Genomic DNA, 17,938 nt, shown 5'->3' on the forward strand with positions numbered 1-17,938 from the left:
AAAAAAAAAAAAGCCATGATCTCGATCAGCTCTGCCACCGTCGCCGCTGCTTCAGTCTTCGGCAGCAGTTCAGCGGCTGGTCCTTCCCTTCAAGAGGGACCGAAGGACCCGCCGCCAAATTGCTGCCTAAGAGCCGGATGTGCCACCCCTCTCCGTTGACCGTCCCAAGCATCTGCTTGCTGGGCTGATGCGTGGAGCCGGCCCTGGTTATAGCGAAGCATTGCACAACTTTAAATGGAGCATGTTCTGAAATTGAGCAGGGATGTAAGATTAAAACAACCTTAAGCAAGAAGATGTTAAGTGGGGAGTTACTGTATAAATCTAACTTTATGCACATAAGTAAAGTTATGGGACTACTCATGTGCATAAGCATCTACAGTATTGTGCACAATATCATTAAATACCTACTACATATTTCCAGGTTGCTGGTATACTGTATATGAAAAATAATACACCTCACATTCTTGATCCTTAAAACTGGACAATACATAATTTTTAAAAATTAGAGATTTTTTGCAAAAAGATTTTCATGAGTCATTAAACTATAAAAGCAAAACCTCACCTTCCTCCAGGACTGCTGCTGCTATCTTCACTATCCCATTGTTCATTTTTACTTCTTGGTACTGGAGGTTGCAACATCTCTGCAGCCAATGGATCAGCATCATTCTCCGCGCGACCAACCCATTCTCCAATCACACGAGGTCTTAGAAGAGGAGTATTAAAACCTGTTGCATCCTGAATAGTAACAAAAGCCAAAATAAATAAACAAAGAAACCTCTATGCTGCTCATTCTCAGTGATGTTTATAAACTGGAAACAGGGAACAAACAAAAACGTATTGCTTCACCTCACGTATTGATCCTTATTAAAATAGTACGGGACACTAAAAGGTCAAAAGCCTGATCCAATGCCCATGGAAATCAATGGAAAGACTCCCATTAACTTCAATGTACATTGGATTTAGGCTCTAACTCCAGTCAGGTGTTAACCATCTTGGTCCTCAGAACTAGAGCTGAGGAAATAAAATATTTTTTGGCTCAGTTGCTGAGCCTACAAAACAAAACAAAAAAATCTTTGCAGATTGAACAAAATGTTTTGTTCCAGCTATGATAATTTTTCTGTTTATTAGTTTTTTAGTTTAACTTTGTTTTCATTGTGTTTCTTTTACCCTTCTTTAAAAAAACAAATCTAGCTAACTTTCAAAATAAAATGTCATTTCAAAACAAAGTTAAAATGCTGTAGTTTAAATTGTTGATATGAAATGTTTCAAGTTTTTTAAAAAGAATTTTCTTCTGGCCAGAATTATTCCCCAAAGTCATGAATAGTTTTGGGCTACCGCAAAACTGTATTTTTCAGCAACTGATTATTTGTCTGAAAAATTTCATCCCGTTTTACTCAGAATCTCTCTTCATTTTTCCCTTCAAATTCCAATCGTTTTGAAAAGGAGTGGCAGGTGTCCATCACTACTACTTTGGCTTTAAAACTATACATTCTTAATAAATCCTCTTCTATTGGAAACATTAATGTTTCAGTTATGTTAAGCAATGAATGAGGTCACTTGAATATTGAAGAACACAGAGAAGATCATATATTTCGATTCAATATCATCTTTCTTTTGCATTATGAATTCAGTGTGAAAATCTTACTGAGCAGGGAAATCAACTATTTTAAAATAATTCTGCTGGTTTTGTGTGTCATATTTTCAAATCCACAATTAAAATATATTTTTATTTGGCTAAAGCAGCAAAGAATCCTGTGGCACCTTATAGACTAACAGACGTTTTGGAGCATGAGCTTTCGTGGGTGAATACATGCATGCATCCGACTAAGTGAATATTCACCCATGAAAGCTCATGCTCCAAAACGTCTGTTAGTCTATAAGCTGCCACAGGATTCTTTGCTGCTTTAGCCAAATAAAAATATATTTTAATTGTGGATTTGAAAATATGACACACAAAACCAGCAGAATTATTTTAAAATAGTTGATTTCCCTGCTCAGTAAGATTTTCACACTGAATTCATAATGCAAAAGAAAGATGATATTGAATCGAAATATATGATCTTCTCTGTGTTCTTCAATATTCAAGTGACCTCATTCATTGCTTAACATAACTGAAACATTAATGTTTCCAATAGAAGAGGATTTATTAAGAATGTATAGTTTTAAAGCCAAAGTAGTAGTGATGGACACCTGCCACTCCTTTTCAAAACGATTGGAATTTGAAGGGAAAAATGAAGAGAGATTCTGAGTAAAACGGGATGAAATTTTTCAGACAAATAATCAGTTGCTGAAAAATACAGTTTTGCGGTAGCCCAAAACTATTCATGACTTTGGGGAATAATTCTGGCCAGAAGAAAATTCTTTTTAAAAAACTTGAAACATTTCATATCAACAATTTAAACTACAGCATTTTAACTTTGTTTTGAAATGACATTTTATTTTGAAAGTTAGCTAGATTTGTTTTTTTAAAGAAGGGTAAAAGAAACACAATGAAAACAAAGTTAAACTAAAAAACTAATAAACAGAAAAATTATCATAGCTGGAACAAAACATTTTGTTCAATCTGCAAAGATTTTTTTGTTTTGTTTTGTAGGCTCAGCAACTGAGCCAAAAAATATTTTATTTCCTCAGCTCTAGTTCTGAGGACCAAGATGGTTAACACCTGACTGGAGTTAGAGCCTAAATCCAATGTACATTGAAGTTAATGGGAGTCTTTCCATTGATTTCCATGGGCATTGGATCAGGCTTTTGACCTTTTAGTGTCCCGTACTATTTTAATAAGGATCAATACGTGAGGTGAAGCAATACGTTTTTGTTTGTTCCCTGTTTCCAGTTTATAAACATCACTGAGAATGAGCAGCATAGAGGTTTCTTTGTTTATTTATTTTGGCTTTTGTTACTATTCAGGATGCAACAGGTTTTAATACTCCTCTTCTAAGACCTCGTGTGATTGGAGAATGGGTTGGTCGCGCGGAGAATGATGCTGATCCATTGGCTGCAGAGATGTTGCAACCTCCAGTACCAAGAAGTAAAAATGAACAATGGGATAGTGAAGATAGCAGCAGCAGTCCTGGAGGAAGGTGAGGTTTTGCTTTTATAGTTTAATGACTCATGAAAATCTTTTTGCAAAAAATCTCTAATTTTTAAAAATTATGTATTGTCCAGTTTTAAGGATCAAGAATGTGAGGTGTATTATTTTTCATATACAGTATACCAGCAACCTGGAAATATGTAGTAGGTATTTAATGATATTGTGCACAATACTGTAGATGCTTATGCACATGAGTAGTCCCATAACTTTACTTATGTGCATAAAGTTAGATTTATACAGTAACTCCCCACTTAACATCTTCTTGCTTAAGGTTGTTTTAATCTTACATCCCTGCTCAATTTCAGAACATGCTCCATTTAAAGTTGTGCAATGCTTCGCTATAACCAGGGCCGGCTCCACGCATCAGCCCAGCAAGCAGATGCTTGGGACGGTCAACGGAGAGGGGTGGCACATCCGGCTCTTAGGCAGCAATTTGGCGGCGGGTCCTTCGGTCCCTCTTGAAGGGAAGGACCAGCCGCTGAACTGCTGCCGAAGACTGAAGCAGCGGCGACGGTGGCAGAGCTGATCGAGATCATGGCTTTTTTTTTTTTTGCTGCTTGGGGTGGCAAAAACCCTGGAGCTGGCCCTGGCTGTAATGTTGTTTGGCTGCCTGCTTTGTCCACAGCTGGCAGCCTGTCTATCAGCTCCCCTACGCCCACCCCCCACAACATCTCCCATCCTCCTGCAGACCCCACAGATCAGCACCTTACCCATCCTTCCCTGGCCTCCTGCCTGCGGCAATCAGCTGGCTTGCAGGGTTCAGGAGGGAGGGGGGAGGAGCAAGGACTCGGCACACAGGCTCCCCCTCCCTCCCCTGCCTCCTGAATGCCGCAAACCAGCTGATTGCCACAGGCAGGAGGGAGGGGGGAGTCTGCGTGCTGAGTCCTTACTCCTCCCCCGTCCCTCCTGCCCCCGAACGTTACAAGCCAGATGATTGCCGTGGGCAGGAGGGAGGGGGGAGGAGTGAGGATGCAGCACACCTCCGCGCTCCCTCCCCTGCCTCCTGTCCATGGCAATCAGCTGCCTTGCGGCATTCGGGAGGGAGGGGGAACCTGTGTGCTGTGTCCTTGCTCCTCCCCTGTCCCTCTTGAATGCTGTAAGCCAGCTGATTGCTGCAAACAGGAGGCAGGGGATGGAGGCGGGAGGAGCAAGGATGCTGTGTGCGGAGTAAAGGGGAAGGAGGGAGGGAAAGAAGAGGCAGATTAAGGGTGGGGGCTCGGGGGAAGGGGTGGTGTGGGTGGGCTGAGGGTTGAGCCCCCCACCCCTGGTGCTTGAAGAGTAGGGGAAGCTACTGCTGTTACTGCACAATGTGGATCTCCTAGCCTACAGCACCTTCAGCCTCCTTGCCTGCCTCATTGTCTCCAGTGCCAGTGGGCTGTGCCTGTGTGGGATAAGGCGGGGGCACCTCCCAGCTATAGTAGATGAAGGTTTCTAACCATTAGAGGAGTGAAGTTCTGGAACAGCCTTCCAAGGGGAGTAGTGGGGGCAAAAGACATATCTGGCTTTAAGACTAAGCTTGATAAGTTTATGGAAGGGATGAATATGGGAATAGCTATTTGGTACTTAATTTTGGCAATTGTCTTTGATTATCAGCAGTAAGTATGCCAGTGATGGTGATGCATGTTAGATGGGATGGATCTGAGTTACTGCAGAGAGTTTCTTCCTGAGTGCTGGCTGGTAAGTCTTGCCCACATGCTCAGTTTAGCTGATCGCCATATTTGGGATCAGAGGAATTTCCTCTAGAGCAGATGGAGAGAAGGCCCTGGAGGTTTTTCGCCTTCCTCTGCAGTGGGGCATGGGTCACTTCCACTCGCACTTCTCTGCAGCTTGAGGTCTTCAACCACAATTTGAAGTCTTCACGTAACTCAACAGGGTTAGGGGTTTGTTATAGAAGTGGATGGGTAGGATTCTGTGGCCTGCTTTGTGCAGGAGGTCAGACTAGATGATCATAATGGTCCCTTCTGACCTTAAAGTCTATGAGTACTGTACTGTATGGCAAAATAAAACAAAAATTCCCTGGAACCTAACCCCCACATTTACATTCATTCTTATGGGAAAATTGGATTAGATTAACATTTTTTCACAGAGTCGCATTTTTCAGGAACGTAACTACAACGTTAAGTGAGGAGTTACTGTATGTGTTTACGGAGTTGGAAGCATGGTTTTAGCATTTTTTTGATTGGTACTTCAGATGAGACAGTTTAAGCTGTCTTCCTCCTTTAGGTGGTTTGTTGTAGTTTTTGCTAATTCTATCTTAGAGAAATAGGAACAAATATGACTATCCTCATTTAAAAGAAAAATTGATAGGGAACAGCAGCTCCTCTATATTATTACAGGGCTTATCACCACAAAATTTCCCCCCTCCCAATTTTATTTCTGATGTTCAGTTCTTCAGTTAGCATCTTGGTATTAAGTTCTTTCTCAAGGAGAAAATTATTCAGTATAGTGAATAGCTTTTGATAATTCAATGTACTCAGTTATCTCTTAGCTGGAGGGGTTAAAATCAGATTGTTAATGTGCCTCAATCACAGAAAATGTATTCAGTTTTCACAATCAGAACATTTTACATGATTAAAATGACAAAAGTGGACTGTTTATAACAAAAGGAAAAGTATTCAAATTTGTTTCCAAATGTTATTCACACTTATTTTTTTTTTCAATGTTGCATTCTGTGGTGCCTCTAGTGTTATCAGGTTCTCCATTGACATTGCTAAAGGGAAAAGACTGTGTCTTCTGTGTGCCCAGACTAGGACATAGACTGTCACAAGCATATTTCCGTTCCTTCTTTGCGTAGGTAGCAGTACTCTCCCTTTGAAAACATCTGCAACATCTATGGTCTTGAGAGCAGCTTTATGTAAGAATTTGCTCCTCTACTTGGTCTATCAGAAGCTGGATTTGTTATTTTTTTCAGGCATTCTGCAAAACTCTCCCCTACCCACTTTTTATCTGACACTGGTGGAAAGAGTTGGTGGAGGGTGGTTACATTTATGGGCAGTCCTTTGATATTGTTTTGTACATGTTTAATGTATGGAATAGGCACCATTTGTGTAGGATGGTATAACAGGGGACTTGGATGGTCAGTCAACCTAGTGATTGAAGTACTTGGCTTCCTGCTCCTTGCTTCTATATTTAAGGTGCCTCAGTCTTTAAAGCAGGGGTGGGGGGCCCTCTATCTCCACCAGGTCCCAGCCCAGGGCCCTGTGTATGTCACCACAGAGTAGGGGAACTTCCTACATCCACTACCTTGAGCTATTTCCTACTGTTGACCCTTCAGTTTGTGGCATGACCCCTATGGTCCAAGTTCCTGTTGTCTCTTTGTAGTGACCCCTGGTGGACCCTGGGTGGTATCCTGCTGCCATCCCAGGTTCCTCTGGGCAGGACAGCTATAAGCTTGGTGGGATTGGAGTCTGCACAAAGTCTCCACCCCTCAGTCACTAAGGTGCTCCTTTGCCTCTTTCTCCATCTCCTTTGGCCAGGAAAACAATGCTTGGGCTCTCACAGCTGCCTTGGCTGGCAGGCTAGTGATCATTCTCTCCTGCCTCTTCGCTAGTCAGCCCCGAACTGAGCCAGGCTCCCTCTTTTTCTCTTCCATCCAGGCCTGGCATTGTCTGCAGGTATAACAGGGTGGAGCTATCTGGGCCCTAAGGCTCTCCTTAACCCATTCTGTGCTGGTGGGAGGGTTATCTGCTTCACCATAGATGAGCATCAATAGGTATTCTTAAAAATGCAAGTAAATAGAAATACATGATGATGGTCAGCTCACTTAGCCTGGATTCAGACTAGAGGAAGAAAAAAGAGCTGAGCTCTAATTGGCTGCTCAGCACTGGCTCTGTGGTGGTGGCGTTGGGCAGTGGCAGTAATGAGCCATGTTATTGGGGCTGGCTTACTAGCCACGTGCCTGCTTATTCAGCAGCATAATCAGAGTATAGAGATGATCTGTTCATGACTGGTGATAGGAAAAGTGGATGCTACATCCCCTTCCTCAGGGGAAAGGAGGCAGAAGATGGCTTCCTCTTCCTAACCATCACCTGAGAGAGAGAAAGAAGGAGAGCAGAGAGAAGACAAGGGAATCAACCGCAAAGAACATTTTTATTTCTGAAGAAGGATATGGGAATTTTTATTTTATGAGACTTCACTGCTAAGGATCTTAAGGAGAATTGTGATTGGTGCCCTTGAGAGTATTATTCAAACACATTTAATGGAGTGAGGAAAGCAATGGAGTCACCATTGTCATACTGAGGGAAGTACATGAGAGAAAAGTATGTGGTGCCTAATGTGAGGAGAGAATCCTACAGTTTGGAGGAGTCTAATTTCAGATAGAAGGCGGTGATGAAGAGTTGTTGAAGGTTTAGTACATAAGTGTCCAGGGATTATATAAAATTACATTTTTTCAAAACTTTTCACATTCTACAAAATAAAATCAAACAACTTGTTCTTATATTCAAAGCTGTTTTTTGTTACTTGGCCCTTAAGAATGCTCATGCCCCGTAAGAGTAAATGATCCTCAAATATACCATGTATATACTTGTTCATAAGCCTGAATTTTTTTAGTAAAAAAGGGAAGCACCAGAATAGGGGGCCGGCTTATGAATGGGTATAGAGAGGGAGAGGTGGTACACAGCCCCTCCTAGGGTGACCAGATAGAGACATGAAATATTGTGAATTGTCCTGATATTTTGTACTCCAGCGCACAGGTAGGGGGGGTTCGTGCCCCCAACTCAGCTCTGGCCCCACCCTGACTCCACCCCTTCCCTGCCCCATTGGATCCCTCCCCAAATCGCTGCCCTGGCCCTGCCACTTTCCTCCTCCTCCTCCTTGCCCTCCCTCCCAGGCTTACACGAATCAGCTGTATGGCAGCGCAAGCACTGGGAGGGAGGGGGGAGAAGCAGGACATGGTAGCCCGCTCAGGGGAGGCGGAGGTGAACTGCCAGCTCTCGAGTTGTTGGTTTTTTTTGCTCAGCCGGAGACCACCCCAGCCCCCCCTCCAATATTTCATGTCTGTCATCTGGTCACCCTAGGAGGGGCTGTGTACCACCTCTCCCTCTCTATACCCTTTCATAAGCCATACATATAATACATCAGTACGTACTGGGAGCAGCATGTTCTGAATTTATAGGGCTAATTAGAATTCATGAAATAGTAAACTATTAATCAGCAACATTTAAATTACAGTAAACCATTCTGTTGTTTAATTAAAACTGCTTTTACAGATCCAGACTAATACGGCTACCCCTATGATACTTAATTAAAACTGTTTGTAGCCTAGAGTCATTTGATCACATTTTACTTGTAACTAAAAAAGGAAGCATTTCATAATTCATAATCTCTGTTTCTGTATAAATCTGGTAAAGGATGATTTATAAACACTATGAAGTAATTTTAAGACAAATGTAAAGACAAATATTTGTGATAGTTTATTGGCCATTCATTACCAGTACCTATATATGCTAAGCTTTTAAACTAATGCTGTACAGTAAGAAGAGGAAAGTAAAAACTGCGTATTTTCCCCTCACACAGTTCTCCCCACCATAATAGTGAAATATTCTTAGTATCCAGAGGTTTAACACTTGCAGATTTAGGCCCATGTTGTCAAAGATGCAGGCTCTTTTTCTCAGCTCCTCCAATCACTGGCCTGATGGCTGTCATTGGTGCCATGTACCACTGAGTGCCTCCCCAGCTGAGCTCTTCTGACAGGTAAATCCCCATGTAATAATCTGAACTATTTCACAGAGCTGGAAGGGACCTTGAAAGATCATTGAGTCCAGTCTCTTGTCTTCACAGCAGGACCAAGTACTGTCCCTGACAATTTTTTTTTTTTTTTGGCCCCAGATCCTTAAATGGTCCTTCAGTGATTGAACTCAAAACCCTGGGTTTAGCAGGCCAATGCTCAGACCACTGAGCTATCCTTCCCCCTCACTCTGATTGTGGTCACAGAGTGTAAAGGGCAAGTTGCTATTGCTTAGAACAGTTTAGGAAGCTTTGGGAATGGCATTCTTTAGGGGAATGAACAAACGTGTAGAATGGCTGGTTCTTAGGTCTTACCCTTCTGTTGCTACCACACTCCTTTTTTTGGTACTATCCCTTTCAGCATAAAATAGACTGTAGAAAATGCCAGTGGATATGTGGCTTGTGGGATGCTATGGGTGCTATCCTCTGTGCTGCCTCTAATCTCACTTTTAAAAATGTTTTTTCTTAATTTTGCTTCTCTCAATATTGTACAGTAGAAGAAAAACATATTATCCTTTGTTAAGAATATGGAGCCTGATTTTCAGAGGTGATAATCGCCTATAACCCCTACTGAAGGCAATGGGAGCTGGCAAGGACTCAGCACATTTGAGAATCAGGTCTACTTATTTAAAAGGAAGCGGGAGTGATTTTTAGAAATTGACAGCATACAGGGAGTGAATTACAAAAAAGATTGGGAAGGGTACATTAATCAGATTCAAGTAGGTTAGTAGTCACTGGTTTGTAAATTTTAGCCGTTGATGGGGGCTCTGTGTTGCTGGTGTACAACAGGAAAAGTTAGTAACATGAGATAAGGGACAATATGAAAGTACTGGTGACAGTTTTGTTGGTAGCTGGCTCAGCTTCAAGAATTCACTTTGTGGAAATGGGATTAAGTGCAGTCCTGGCCACTTCCATAATTTGCAGGAGGTCAAAATATTTCCTTGGGATAGTTCTGAGAAGATGGAGATCTGGGGATTTCCACACAGGGATGTAAGGGGGGGGTAATATGTGCACACAGGAGGATTTTAGGGAATTTTAATGAGAATCTCAGTTCCCAAGAGTTAAAAGCTGGAGACTCAACTAAGTAGTTAGAACCCATGGATGCCCCATCTATACACCAACCACCACCTCTCTCAGAACCTGCCTGAACTTACCATTACTTATGTGCCTCAGGAGAGGTGGAGTGGTCTACATCTATCTACTCTACACCTAATTCAGGGAGAAGCAGCAAGCCCATTTGCCGCTGCCGGGATAAATGGTGGTATGAGACATCTCCTACATTCTCTCCACAAGGTGGTGGGGAGGGTCTCAGATTTTTCTTCTGTGGTGTGTCTCCTAGGGTCTGAGTGGTTTGGGGTTTCCCCCATTCCCAAGAGTCCTCTGTTAGGTACAGCTGCCAACTATCTTGCATCTCCAGGTGCCTGCCTGACTCCTAAGTTATGGATACAAGTCCTTGAGCAGTAATAAGGATCTTAAACTGCACAGAAATATTAACACCAGTCACTGGAAGAGGAAAGACTAAAAACATAGTCTCCTGGCTTTCAGTTCACTGGACCCTTCTGTGGGTTAAAGGGAAATTGTGACTTTCACGCAAGATGCATGATTTTTGGTGGGGTCTGCTTACGCAAACTTCTGCCTGTTCCCTGAATGTTCCAAATTCGTTGAGAAATTAGTTCCATACTCTCTTTCTCCCTCACAAATGAATGTGGTCTCTTTCATACTGTTGTGATAATTGGACCTACAAATTTACCCTAATTGTGAACTCAGCTGTGAAAAGTGAGTGAAAGTTCATAAAGTATCACAATAACTTGTAACAGCAAATGTTGAGGGGGAAAACTTCAAAGGGGAGACACTGAATTATTCCAAACTAAAAGGCCTACAGATATAATTCAAGGACTGTGTTATGATTGTGCTTGGTAACCAAGAAAAGTGTGAGACCAAAAATCTATCAACCAAAATTGGTATGTCAGAAATTAGGCTTAATTTGTGGACAAAGTAATGAGGGTATGGGCTGTTCTGCTTACCAACACCCTTTGTGGGACCTTAAAGAAAGACTTTGGGGACAGTAATTGGCTACTGGAGGGAGCTTCACCATCATGGCTGCCATCCCTATTGTCTCCTGGGATCCCAGAACCTTCCTTATCCTGATACTGAAAGATGTCCTTAATAGATTAGGCCAGAAAGAGGGAGTCAGATGACATGATGTTGGAACAAGTTTGCCAGGTCTCAGAGTGGCTGATAAGACCACATTCTGTGCCTATGCTTTTCCAGCAGTGAGGCTGCAAGTGAAAGTCAGCACCAGACACAGAAGCTGCATTTTCTCTGTTGTTCTCTTCTCTCTCCATTTGTTTGTGTTTGTCTTGACGTCTAGGAAATGGGATTGGACTTTAACAACAACAGTAACAATGAGAGGTCCAGCCCATCTCAATTAATTTCTTTTCCTCAAACAGGACAGTTGTTAGTCTCTTAGATGGATTAAAGACAATATCAAAGTTTTTTTTCCCCCCCCTATGAAAAGCTGTCTCCAACTAAAGGGAAAGAACAGGCAATGCTGTTAAAATAAAAGCCTTATTTGATACTTTACATTTCAAATGCTTTAACTTGTTTTCTCTTCTTTTCCTATATCTTTAATAAAAGTTTTACAAGATTTTTAATTGTGTCTTTTCCATAGTACTAAACAGACTATGGTCTCTTTCTATCAAACCCTGAATCTTGTTTATGCTCTTTAATGTTGGACAGAGACTGGGTTATGTTAACACCTTTGGGCCATATATTCTATCTAAATTAATACAACACTAACCCTCCCCCACTCCCACCCACCCCCAATCCCCATAGCTATAGGCTATTCCTAATTTTGAGTTAGAAGTAATGGGATAGTCTAGTCGTTAAAAAAGTTACTAGGTGTTCATGTGACAAAGCTTTGTATGGGCATTATGAGAGGATATTCTAGATCTGTAGTGGATTATCTGCATATAAATCAATACTACCTAAATCCTTGCCTCATGTTTTGTATGTGCCCAAATAAAATATTTTCTTTTATGCAGTATTTTTATATGAATCTTTACTTTCAGTCACATGTAAAAAAATCACATAGAAATACCACCCAATTTTGCACATCTTTTTATGAACTGGGCCCATAATTCTTTTTTGGTCAAAAATGTGCTTTTTTGTTTCTCATACTCAAGTGAGTAAAAATATTATGGTGAAGATCATGAGCCATAAAAAATATTTTTGTGCCTTAAGACACATAAATCATACTGGCAAGATACTTTATATTCCATTCTCTTCTAAGCAAATCCAGCTGAGCTAAAAATTAAAATTTAAAAACATGCATTTCTTTTAAGCTTGTTAAAAGAAAACATATTTTTATTTATAAAACTAGTAATATAGGTTTTTTTGCCTTTTTATCGGGAAAGAGGATTTATATCACAAAACTCTGAAAACAGAGAGACATAAAAATTATGTGGTTATGATGATATAATCATACACTGCGGGGTTCTAAGCTTTCACTAGTGTTGCCAACTGGGAAACTGCCATAACAGCAATAAGACATCTGTAACTGGCTTTATGATTTTTTTCCCCAGTTCTATGTGTAAATAATTTATGGCCTGTTCCAGTGCCCTTTGAAGTCAATGGGAGTCTTTCCAGGCCATTGGGTCAGACACTTAGACAGGAACTAAAGGGTAGGCAATTGTACAATTTTTTTTTTTTTTTAAAACTCTGTGTAGGATTGTTCTGGAGAATACTAACCATCAGGGAATCCATGACAAAACAGCACGGGTATAAATAACTAGGCTATGGAGGTACGGTAATAACATATGATAAGACTGACAAACGTTTGACAATATATGTGGAGCAGTGAGTAAGAACAAAACATGAGCTTACAGGAACCTGCAAGTGGGGAAAATATGTTGGGTAAATAACCAATATTCACAAAGTGTGACCAAATATAAAAAGTCTTGATATTTAAAGGATGCTTTTTGCGAGTATATGGTCAATTAATTGGGGATACAAATCCCGCCACTCAGATGTCGCAAATATGTGCTTTCTTGATGTGGTTTGGTACTTAAGTGCCTACATAGTAGGATATCATGCAATTATCCACAAACAAGGAGACCAGTGCAGAAAAATCTCCAAAAATTTAAAATTCATATGCCTGAGCCTGCGAAGGTCCATTGGTTTAGTTTCTATAAAAAACTGTTTGCCTCATGCATGATTTCCCTGACTTGAGATATAGTTACTGTGTCACTTATATCATGCAATATTAAATATATATTGTCAAAAGGAGAAGATTTGCATTAGTATTCAGTCAATGACACCGACTTATGTTGTGATTAATTATTTATATTACAATAGTGCTTAGAGGTCCCAACCAAGTTTGGGAGGCCCTGTTTTGCTAGGTACTGTACCTACTCCTAGTAAAAGGTAGTCCTTCTCCTCTTTGAGCTAATAGTTTCAATAGACAAGTCAGAAAATGGTGGGAGGGGAAGCCGATGTACATCTACAGTGCAATAAAAAATCCATGATATGGAGTATCAGAGCTTGAATCAGCTGTCTTGGACTGTGGGGTTAAAAATTGCAATGTAGACATTTGGGCTCAAGCTGAAGCCAGGGCTCTGAAACTCTCCCCACTCATGGGGTTTCAGAGCTCAGGCGTCAACCTAAGCCCAAATGTCTACATTGCTATCTTTAGCCCCACAGCCCAAGCCCTGCAAGTCAGAGTCAGCTGACCTGGACCAGCTGCAGCTCTGCTGTGAGTCTTATTGATGTGTAGACATACCCTTAGAGGTGAAGCACCTAATTCCAATTGATTTTCAGTGGGACCAAGGCTCCTGTGATAGGGAAGCTTTTGAAACAGGACTGAGGGTTCCAAATCTTTGAAAATTTTACCCCAAATGACTCATCCATGGTTATTTAGCTAGGAATAGTCTCCTGATACATACAAAATAGGAAATGACTGCTCAGGAAGGAGTACTGCAGAAAGGGATCTAGGGATCATAGTGGATCACAAGCTAAATATGAGTGAACAGTCTAATACTGTTGCCAAAAAAGCAGACATAATTCTGGGATGTATTAGCAGGAGTGTTGTAGGCAAAACACGAGAAGTAATTCTTACGCTCTACTCCATGCTGATTAGGCCTCCACTGGAGTATTGTGTTTGTGTCCAGTTCTGGGCACCACATTTTAGGAAAGGTGTGGACAAATTGGAGAAAGTTCAGAGAAGAGCAACAAAAATTACTAAAGGTCTAGAAAACATGACCTACAAGGGAAGATTGAAAAAAATGGATTTGTTTAGTCTGGAGAAGAGAAGCATGAAAGGAGACATAACAGTTTTCAAGTACATGAAAGGTTGTTATGAGGAGGAGGGAGAAAAATTATTCTCCCTATTCTTTGAGGATAGGACAGGAAGCAGTGGGCTTAAATTGTAGAAAGGGCTGTATGGGTTAGATTAGGAAATACTTCCTAACTGTCAGGGTGGTTGAGCACTGAAATAAGTTACCCAGTGAAGTTGTGAAATCTTTTTTTAAGGTCAGGTTAGACAAACACCTGTCAGTGATGGTATAATACTTAGTCCTGCCATGAGTGCAGGGGTCTGGACTAGAAGACCCTTTCCAGTCCTACGAGTCTATGATTCCCACTCCAGTGGCCTAGCCACAGGACCATGCTGCCCCTCCCCAACTGACATTAACCTAAAGTTTTAATATTAAGATCATGATGCAGAGTCCTCAACCTATGTTGTTCAAGAGCTGGGCCTTGCCCCATGATCTTAATATTGATAGACTAGTCAGACCAATGTTGGAGTGAATTTCAGTCTTTCACTTGCAGTGCCTTACCAACATCTCCTTGATGTTTAAATTTGTGGTCCGTTAGCTTGAACTCCACAGCTGATTGCAACAGCTACTGCTGCATGTGAGGGGAGAGGCAATCTCTCTGGTATTTAAAGAATAAGGCAAAAATTTTATATGGATGTTTATAATTGCAGAAGAAACTGAAAATAATTAGTCTATTAATTAAAGGTTTCATTTGCTCTTTTGAATTAAATGGCTACTGTAAAGGTACTTTTTTGTAGAGAGATTAACAGTAAAAGGAGGTTATGATTTCCCCCATCCAGTTTAAAGATGGAACCAAAGACGAAAGGATTAAAACAGCAACAACAGCAACATAAGAAGCTACTGGCTGCCATGCTTTCCCAGGACTCTTTTGATTCTGTTCAAAGCACAGCTCCCTCAGTGACAGAAGAAGATATTGACAATGAGGATGATGCAATGGAACTGCTAGGTAATTGAAAAAGTTAATTCACGCAAGTATTTTGTCCATACTATTTCCAATATTATGTAAAGTATAACAAGATAGAGCCAAATTCTGCTTTCTGGAATACAGATGTCAATCTGCAGATGCATAGAAGTTAATAGAGTTATTGCAGACTTGCATCAATAACTTAAAAATACTGTTTATATAGGAGAGAAATAATCACTCTACATCTAACTAAGGGAGCACTCTAGCTACAACAGTGCATTGTAAAATACCACAGGTCTCAGGTGTGTGAGATAAGGTAATTTCTTTCATTTTCTCTTCCTAAAAAACATTTGAAAGCTTTCATCGATAAAGGTAAAGATACAGTGGACAAGTCTGCTTTATATACTTTCTCTAGTTAATTTTTACCCAGTCAGATCACAATCCTATCTTCAGTGGGAATTTTGTCTGACTAGTGACATAGTCTAACTAGCTGCAAATAGAGGGAAAAATGTAAATTTGACTTACTGTCCTGGTTTTAATTATACTTTTCAAGTAGACTGGATTGTGTTTTAAAGGATATTTTAGGAATCTGTGTCCTTAGCAGGGGCACTGGAACTGCAGGGTGGGGCAGGGGGCCATGGCCCCACAACTTTTTATGTGCATTAAGGGTAAGCGATGGGGAGAGAGGGCAGAGATGAGAGAGCAGGGGGAGGGGCCAGTGTTCAGGCAACAGGGGCGGGGTCCCCCACTTCTAGGGAGTTTCTGGCACTCCTGGTCCTTAATACATCCCCACTCCCTTTCTGGAGTTATTTACCGTCAATCAAGTGAAAGAAGGGAATAATACAAGAGTTAGTTACTCTCTTCCTTCCATTTTTTAAATGCTCTAGCTTGAAAAGGTTAAAAGGAACCATTGTCTTCAATATTTCTATATGCTTCATTTTACATTATAGACCTTTTATGAGGGATCAGAGTACATGAATAATGTTACCTTTTAAGGATAGCTCAATCTTATATTTTAAAAGCACTATAATGAATTATTTATTTAGGAAAAAATCTGAGCTACAGAATAAAGCACAGAAAAATAAAAGGACAAGCAGCACTTTATTCTATAGACTGGCTCCATGATTACGTGATTGCTGTATAAATTATGTTGCAGTTACTTGGTTTTTACATTGTGCACATTGCATGGTAATTTAATGTATAATTCACATGTACTGTAATTTCTACTTTTGATATCACTGCACCATTTTGATTTACAAGGGAGACAGTATTAATGGGCTTAATTACCCCAGCTCAAGGAAAACAACACAGGAATGGGTTAGGCACATTGTGGTATTTCCACCAAATCATTCTATTGTGGATGTGGAGTTGCTGCTCCATGGAATAGGTAGGTGGTTCCAGCACTTGTGTTGTGAAGGATCTGCTGAAGGGAAAGTATGATACTTGGATAGATACAGCATATAATGAAGTAAACACTCAGAGAAACAGAAAATCCTTAAAATGGAGAACTAGATAAAACTTTTAGCATCAGGTTGTACATTTTTATGATTTTCCTGTGGAAGATATTTATTCCCCGTTTCATATATGCTCGAACTACAGAAGCACTTTTAATTCAGGATTCTCTATTTTGTTTTAGGCCTTTTTATGCATAAAATGCATATATTTTAGTTACATTGGTATTTGATTGAAATGCTTTATTGTTAATTATATATACACTGAAACTTCATGCATCTTGGAAGCACAAAATAAAACAAAAATCATCTGCCAAGTGGTGGGAGAAGACTTTTTTCTTTGGCATTCATACAGTGTTAGGTATACTTAAAAAAAAAAAAAAAATTCTTTTCTATAATAGCCCTGTTACCTCAACAAACCTAATTCACCATTGATAGGGCCTGATCCTCTTGTTAGTTGGCTTGGGAGATGCATAAATCAATCACCTTGCAGGATCAAAGTGATAGAGGGAGAGTTTTGAAACTATGGTTCCATATTCCTTATACCAGCTTTCTGTTTTAATTCTCATTTTGTGTTGACAGTACAAGTTTTAGATTAAATATAAATGTAGGGATTACATTGCTGCAGAATTGCTCAAACTTTGGGACTGTGAAAAAATGTCATCCTGTAAAAAGCATCGTATTTTCTTTTGAAGCTAACAGCACAGAGTTTAAATTACTATCAGCAAACATAAGTATTTTTCATTGCTGTATTTTCCAAATCAGTGACTGTACAAGAACAGGAGTGAATTTTTATATTATATAGTGTATTAATCCATTAACTGCTTTAATGCTTTTTAGACATCTAGATAGCACCTTTCCAAGCATGGTTTTCTGCCATCACTCAGTTCCAAAACATAGTTTCATATAACTGACGTATTCCCTTTACAATTCATTCTTTGTTGCTTATTTAAGCTCTTCACAAAAATTACAAAACCTTACGCCCCACAGTTTGCATCTTGGAAGAACAACTTCTACTACTAGTAATAAATTACTTAAAACAATATCCTGTTTATAATGTAGCTTTTCAGCTGGACAGTTGGTGACCAGAACAAAGGATCAATATTTACTCATGCAAAACTCTCATTGAAGTCTGAGAATTTTGACAGAATTAACTCTGCAGGATTTGGTTTAGACTTTCTAAATATGGATTGGCTGAGATAAAGAATCTTATTGTTCAAATGTACTGGTTTTCATTTACACATGATTAGTAAAAGTACGGGATTGTTTGTTACCCCAAGAACATACTGAAGGATCCCAGAGTAGCCCTTCTATTGCTTACTTCCAGGTTCCCAAGACGTTGGCCTATTAATCTGTTCCTGCACGATGAAAGGAGGGGGCTTGCCCTTGTAGAATTGCTTGGGTTTGCCAAGGGTCTCCTTATGCCCTTCAG

At 40.3% G+C, this 17,938-nt stretch overlaps 1 protein-coding gene across 1 annotated transcript in view; it reads left to right on the plus strand.

The window, feature by feature from the left end:
* C2H8orf34 (chromosome 2 C8orf34 homolog) overlaps positions 1 to 17,938 on the plus strand; it is a 307,615-nt gene that overhangs the window by 90,199 nt on the left and 199,478 nt on the right. The window contains exons 6-7 of the mRNA XM_075063069.1: positions 2,908 to 3,080; positions 14,931 to 15,097. Of these exons, the coding sequence (XP_074919170.1) occupies positions 2,908 to 3,080; positions 14,931 to 15,097 (340 nt within the window). The remainder of the gene's footprint in view (positions 1 to 2,907; positions 3,081 to 14,930; positions 15,098 to 17,938) is intronic.

Source organism: Chelonoidis abingdonii, chromosome 2, assembly GCF_003597395.2.
Source record: "Chelonoidis abingdonii isolate Lonesome George chromosome 2, CheloAbing_2.0, whole genome shotgun sequence".
In the NCBI taxonomy this organism is placed as follows: Eukaryota; Metazoa; Chordata; order Testudines; family Testudinidae; genus Chelonoidis; species Chelonoidis abingdonii.